At 44.8% G+C, this 6,882-nt stretch overlaps 1 protein-coding gene across 1 annotated transcript in view; it reads right to left on the reverse strand.

Annotated features, from left to right (window-relative positions):
• Positions 1-3,385, reverse strand: part of LOC119354110 (peptidyl-prolyl cis-trans isomerase CYP37, chloroplastic-like) — a 5,893-nt gene extending 2,508 nt beyond the window's left edge. Inside the window, exons 1-7 of the mRNA XM_037620811.1 lie at positions 3,070-3,385; positions 2,816-2,992; positions 2,645-2,734; positions 2,411-2,506; positions 1,933-2,040; positions 1,776-1,825; positions 316-418 (exon numbers count right to left, since the gene is read on the reverse strand). Of these exons, the coding sequence (XP_037476708.1) occupies positions 316-418; positions 1,776-1,825; positions 1,933-2,040; positions 2,411-2,506; positions 2,645-2,734; positions 2,816-2,992; positions 3,070-3,264 (819 nt within the window). The 5' untranslated portion in view covers positions 3,265-3,385. The remainder of the gene's footprint in view (positions 1-315; positions 419-1,775; positions 1,826-1,932; positions 2,041-2,410; positions 2,507-2,644; positions 2,735-2,815; positions 2,993-3,069) is intronic.
• Positions 3,386-6,882: the final 3,497 nt, after the last annotated feature.

A 6,882-nucleotide genomic window follows, 5' to 3' on the forward strand; every position in this document is an offset into this window, starting at 1 on the left:
AATCTGTATGTAGTACAAACTAAACTACCAAGTCATGACATGAGACTTCTTTCGGAAAAAAGAACTGAAAAGTTAGTGTATGCTCCCGAAGTCTACATGGCATTATCCAGGTTATGGTTCCTATTTATCATTGTTATAAGAGTGTACTTGAGGATGCCTGGCTATCAAGTACCCACTAAAACATTTCACAAGTGATTGTAGAAACTGACAGCAAAGGGAAAAGGAGACCTCCGCCATTATCTTGGCATACATATTGATAAGGTAGCAAGATGTTGACTCAACTGTTTATGATATCACAATCAGGCAAACAGCTACCTGAATTGTAGCAGCACTTTTGGGTTCACCACCAGCAGTTGGAAAGAATGTTGAGCCATCACCTTTCTCAACTGTGAATTCAACAACTGCTCTTCCTGTTAGCCTATAAATGACAAGTCATTTAAATTAAATTTCGTACATGTATCTTTTTACAGATCAGGCGAAAAACCAAACAACTAGTATTAGCGTCCCAGCGCCCTGAGGATTATAAAATGCAAAACCACCATTATAGTTGCAGAATCCGTTGTTACTAATCTGCACATATTGTATAGCTTATGCATTAACTAATCATAAGCGATCAATTTTTTCTTATGGTGCCTCAGGAATTTCAAAGGAAAATTATTTGGCTGATGTTCTGACCGCTTGGTACCAACCTGGAATTTATCATTTTACTAGTAAGATGCCCGTGCGTTGCACGGAACATCAAGATGCATTTGTATGAGTAGTTTTTCTTGTGGGAGAAAAGGATGAACGAGGGAAGGCCTTATTTGCAAATGTGGAGAGGGGTGTGGGTATCTTTTTGCAAAATTGCCATAGTTTCCTTCCTATCCGTCAGATATAAATCGGACGGCCTATATTGCAGGATGGCAGGCACACCATCATCACCAACTCTGTTAGCAAGATGCCCGTGCGTTGCACATAACATCAAGATGCATTTGTATGAGTAGTTTATCTTGCGAGAGAAAAGGATGAACGAGGGAAGGCCTTATTTGCAAATGTGGAGAGGGGTGTGGGTATCTTTTTGCAAAATTGCCATAGTTTCATTCCTATCCGTCAGATATAACGGACGGCCTATATTGCAGGATGACAGGCACACCATCATCACCAACTCTGTTTTTTATAAGAGTAGAGAAAATATTATAGAAAGTAAGGTGTTTTTTTCTCTTGCCATTTCCTGATAGTAAAATAAAAAAATCAAACGGGCATGTGCCGTATCAACTGTTTCTCATATTTTATTACTCAAATTCGTGATCCTAGGCTCAAAATTTGTTTGGGGCTTACATATTAGGAAGTAGGAGGTAAGTGTTTGTGTCTGAGAATTTCTACTCGGAGAATTAAATATAAGCGAGGAAGCGGACGCAATAACCAACCAGCGTCCGGATATTGATAAACTTTTAGCTGCCTACAGTGATTCCCTTTTCTAGTGAATATTCAGCACTACGATAAAAGTAAATGCCTATTTCTCAAGCAGCTCTGGCAGATAAGTGTTTAACTTGTTTCTCTTATGATCAAGTCTTACCCTAACGAAAGAACTACATGGTTTTCTATGTCCTGAACGATCAAATTCCATATCAGTTTTAATCTTCAGACCTGCAAGTGTTCCACACTCGCGGCAGTTGTTGGATCTAGAATTGCTGGTGATTATGAAATGAAGCATGAAAACTTGTCTACATACATAAATTGATCACAGAAATGACATGAAATGCATTTGGAGACTAGAGACGCCAACAGAAAATCACCTTGGATACTCTAAATACTGTTTAGGTAAGAGAAAGGATAAGCCTGGAGCCTGTAGAAAGAAAATAAAATCCCTTTAAGTAATCAGACCTTCAATGGAGCAGAATTAGTCTGCTCTCAGTTTCTTGAAACAAATGGTTCTATGTTTACTCTACTAACCTGCAACAGCTCCAATTCAGCAATAGTATCAAGAGAAGAAGCAAGCGCTACGGAGAGTCTATCATTGTCCTTATCCTTAATATATTTCAAGAGAGTTTGTAAACCACCCTGCAGAGATGCTAAAGTAACTCAGCTATCATGTAATCTATTAATACTCCCTTCGTTCCAAAAAAAAGTGTTGCAGTTTTAGTTTGAACTAAAACCACGACACTTATTTTGGAACGGAGGGAGTACAATTCACTTTTGTTTCACAACCTTAATTTCACCCTCTTCAGATATCATACAGCCGATGCAAAAAACAAATGAATTTATCAGTCAAATTTTACAGGTATGTAGATCAAATCTTGGTGTATATGTCGGATTTTTTCTGAATTTTCTGAAACTTCAAAATATGACTTATTTATTATCATTTAAAAAAAATTGAGGATCCAATAGAGCCGGGAGCCGAACCACTTCTCTCTTAACATAGCTTACTTACCTTCCCTTCAAGCAAAGTGGTATATAGCTCCGAGCCCTTTTCCTTGAGTTCTGCAGGCATGCTTGCCAACATTGCCTCCTTGTTTTCAGTTGCTATCTGCATTCAGAGCGAGTTCTATATATCGGGATTCTGGATGATGAGCTCAGGTAGTTCAGTAAGAAGGTTTACAATGCATGGTTCTATATATCACCAATCTGAATAGTTCTTCAGGTCAGGTTAGGGGAGTCAATTTACCTGCATGGCCTTCTTGACATCCCCCTCCATGGAGCCATACGGCTTCCTCTGTGGTATCCTCAGCAGATACGAGATGTCCTCCAACGAGTTCTGAAAAATGTGCGCCCAGAACCTGAGAGACAAGGCTCAATCGCAGGACAAGCAAGGCACGACGCCGATCCTGAAGCTTACCTGTATGGTCTTCATGCTTGGGTTGGCAGGGATGGCCCTTCGCAGCGCGAGCTCCCCCGTCCTGGGCACGTTCGTGTCCGGCGAGTAGAGGACCGCGTTCGCCGGCAGCGCCACGGAAATCTGGGCGATGATAGCAATCGCCGCGACCGCGCTCTTGAGCAGCTCGAGAACTCCCTCCTGAACCAGACCATTCACGTGGAGATAAGGCCTACGGAGACCTCGGAAGACGTGGTTTGGAGTAGAGTTGCAGCTACCTCAGCCGTGCTTGGGGAGGAAGCGTGGTGCGGGCGGCTGCGCGGGCCACGGGCGGCGCCGCAGCGAATGCCGTTGTGGAAGCTCGGGCGCTTCGTCCACACGACGAACTTGGTGCCGCCGGCCGCGGCCGCGGGAGCGCGCGGGGGTACGGGGAGGGCTCCGGCGAACACCACCGTGGCCATTCGCGACGCCATGGTGGTTGGGGCCTTTCTGAAGGGATTTCGGGTTGATACGAACGAAAGGAATGGAAGGGTGGTGCCGTCGCTGCCGTCGCCGTCGTCGTGGTCGCCGTCTATCCCCAGCCAGTGAGCTGCAATCCGGTTCAGTAGTGAGCTGCAATCGGCTGCATTAGGCCTCAGCCCGGCAACTTGTGTTTTTTTAGGGTAATAATTTGTTTTTTAGCAAATCCTCAGCCCGGCGGGAGCTCCTATTCGGCGCGACAGGCACTGGCGAACATCCCAGCACGCACCTATTGGCCAGCCCATTAGTGGGGCTGGACGCCCCAGTTTTTTATTTCTTTTATTTGCAATTTGCTTTTTTATGTTTTTACTTTTCCTTCTTTACTAGATTAAAAAAATTGATTTTTGGCAAAATGTTACAGAAATCATAAGATGTTCGTGGTTTAAAAACTGTTCATGCTATTCAAAAATATGTTCGTGTATTGAGAAAATGTTCATGAATTACAAAAATATTCATGAATTCCACAAAACGCTCATTCATTCAAAAAAATGTTCACCAATTCAAAAACATTTGTGATTTAACAAAACTGTGCGTTGATGAACAAAATTTAAATTCAATGAACATTTTTTATTTAATGAAAACAATTTAAATTCAAGAATATTTTTCGAATTTAATGAACATTTTTTCAATATGATAAACATTTTTTTAAAAAAATTATGAGCATTTTTGACTTTGATGAACAAAATTTGAGTTTGATGAAAAAAATTGAATTTCAAAACATTTTTTGACTTCGATGAACAATTTTGAATATCTTGAAAATACTTTAAAAGTTTCATGAACATTTCTAAAATATGATGAACAAATCTTGAATTCCATGAATAAAAGTTGTATTTTAGAAAATATTCACCGATTTGAAAAAAAGATGTTCCAGTGTCAAAAAAATGCTTACGAATTTGGAAAACCCGAAAAGGAAAAAAGAAAAGAAGAAATAATAATGAAAAAAGAAAAACAAAAATTAGAAGAGAAAGAAAAGGAAGAAAAAACCCGAAAGAAAACACAAGGAAAAAAATAAAAATTAGGAACCCTCCCAAACCGAAAAGCAGGAAATATGGGTCGGCCGTGCGTGCGCTCCCGCTCGCGCGCGATCTACGCGCTTAATATGAGTACCCCAGCCCGGCAACTGATAGGTAATTGGAGTAATAAGGCTGAGGTAGCGCGCGATTCCTATTTAGCCCGCGTACCATTCTATCTGCCGGCCCATGTAAGATCTCCCGGTTTTGGGAATCATCCACTTGCTTTTAGCCGGGGTTTTTGGATGGTTTTTTATGTATTTGTTTGGCCGGTTTTTTGTGGTTCTTTTTCAGGCGTGCTACACGTCGGCCGACAGTTTTTTCTTAAATAATATGCTACCTCGCTAGTCGCCGGATTTGACTAAATCTAGTGGTTGAGCATTGCCCTCTACTTTTGCAATAAAAGTCTTGTTGTAGAATCTTTGCAGCAAATGTCTTGTTGCAGAAACTTTTACAACAAAGATTTTGTTGCGGAAATTATTTTGCAGCAAAGCTCATGTTGCAGAACCATTTGTAATTTTTTCTTGCAACAGAGGTCGATTTGCAGAAAAATTATGCAACAAAGACAATGTTGCATGAGTTGTTGTTGCGCCACTAGTTGCGCCTGAATCTCGAGGAGGCGTGTGACGCCCCGAGGCCGATGCGCCAAGTGTCTTCCAGTTTTTTGCTGACGTTGTCATGTCATTTGCTTGCGTGTTGCATTTCATCATGTCACCTCTTGCATCGCATCATGTCATCATGCCATCATGCCATCATTTCATTAATCTTATAACTTTTATAAATAAATTGTATGAATCTTCGATCCATTTAAATTGAGGGGAATGCACATGGTGATTTTCTCTTTATAACATATATCCTCCCAATATTATTAGGGAGCTATAAAATAATATTCCATTAGTTTGGAATTAACCGCAAACACACTTGCAATTTAGACTCTCAAGTCTTTTCTGCTTCGAGTTGCTCCTCAAACCTTGCCACATATTCTTTCATCATTTTCCGGAGCTCCACCAAAAATCTGAACATTTTTGGGCCTCCCTAACCCTCACTTTCTATTCGAACCATTTGAATTTAAATTAAATGAGTTTGAATTTAAACTTTGAAAAATGCCCACTCCATTTTTCTTGGATCATACACATTCTTGTGAGTCCGGGAATATAACCCCCATGCCCAAATTCCATCCCTAACCCTCTCTTTCTATTTTTCTTCTTCTATATATTTTTCTTTTCTCTTAATGGTTAAGAGAAGAGAGTAGAGAGATAGAGAGCCCAGCCAACGAGGCCCAACCAACAACTCACCCATACCCGCAGGCCGCAAACCAGCAGCTGGGCCGGCCTTTAGGCCCAGCCGTCCCACCTACACCTAACCCTAGCGAACCCCTAGGCCCGATCGAACCCTCGTCCTCTCCCTCGTTCCCTCGCGCCGCCTCCTACCCGATCGATCTCTCCCTCTCCCTCGTCTCCACCCCGTCACCAAGAGAGCGCACTCGCATCGCTCGATCCCCTCCTCCTCTCTTCCACCTCGACCGCTCACTTTTCCCCTCGTCCTCCCTCCAGCGCCGCGCTGCGCCCGATCCCCTCGTCCTTCTCCTCCAGCCGCTGCAGCTTTCCTCGCGGCATCCCCGCCGCCGCCTAACCTTGCCCGACCTGCTCCTCTATGCTCCTCCGCGGGAGTTGTCCCGAGCTCGCCGCGCTGCCGCATCGCCAGGGACGCCGAGCGCCACCTCGCAACTCCGCCGGCGACTTCGACCTCCATGCCTCATCCTCGGTGCCTCGTCCCCGAGCTCCGAGTTGTCGCCGCCTTGCTCCTCCCTCGCCGTCCTCTCGCCAGTGAGCAGTACCAGCAGGTTGTCCTCGCTGCCGCCGCGACCAGCAGGAACTCGTCCGCCTCTGCCCGTCCTCTGTTCCCGCCTGCACGCCTCCACCGTCGCAGGACCTTCTCGCTGCCAGCAAGCATCCGCACCTCCGCCTTGTCGCCGCTCCTCCTCCCGCTCATCTCCGACGCCAGGAGCTGAGCCCCGACCACTTGCGACCCTGCCTCCACTGAACGTCCCCGGACAGGAGCAATTTTGAACTGCCAAGTACCCTTGGATTCGTCAAGACCGCCAAGTACCACGACCCGCAAGACCAACGACGCCCGAACAAGTGCTCCCGACCGAGACATTTGTGCTGCTATGTTTTGGACACGCCAAGTCCCTCGGGTCGGATGCGTCAAGACCACCCCGGTTGCTGCGAAGTACCACGACATCCGGAGTCCTCGGATCCGTCAAGTTCCACTATGAGATGTACAACTACCATCGACCCTGAAGATCTCGGATTCACCAAATTCCCACGACGACAAGTGTAACCCGGCGGATCGCCAAGTTCGGTTACCGTCGCAACCATGTACAACTACTTCCACGAGGATATCAGAACAACTACCGCCGTTGAAGGTTGTTGAGTGAACAAACTACTGACGACGTGTACGACTACTCCGTGAACGTGTACCACTACCGGCAAGGACCGATAGTACCACTACTTCTACTATCATCGCGGAACGACTACTTCCTCTGCTTCCCTCGACGAA

The sequence above is a fragment of the Triticum dicoccoides genome, chromosome 2A, assembly GCF_002162155.2.
Source record: "Triticum dicoccoides isolate Atlit2015 ecotype Zavitan chromosome 2A, WEW_v2.0, whole genome shotgun sequence".
Classification (NCBI taxonomy): Eukaryota; Viridiplantae; Streptophyta; class Magnoliopsida; order Poales; family Poaceae; genus Triticum; species Triticum dicoccoides.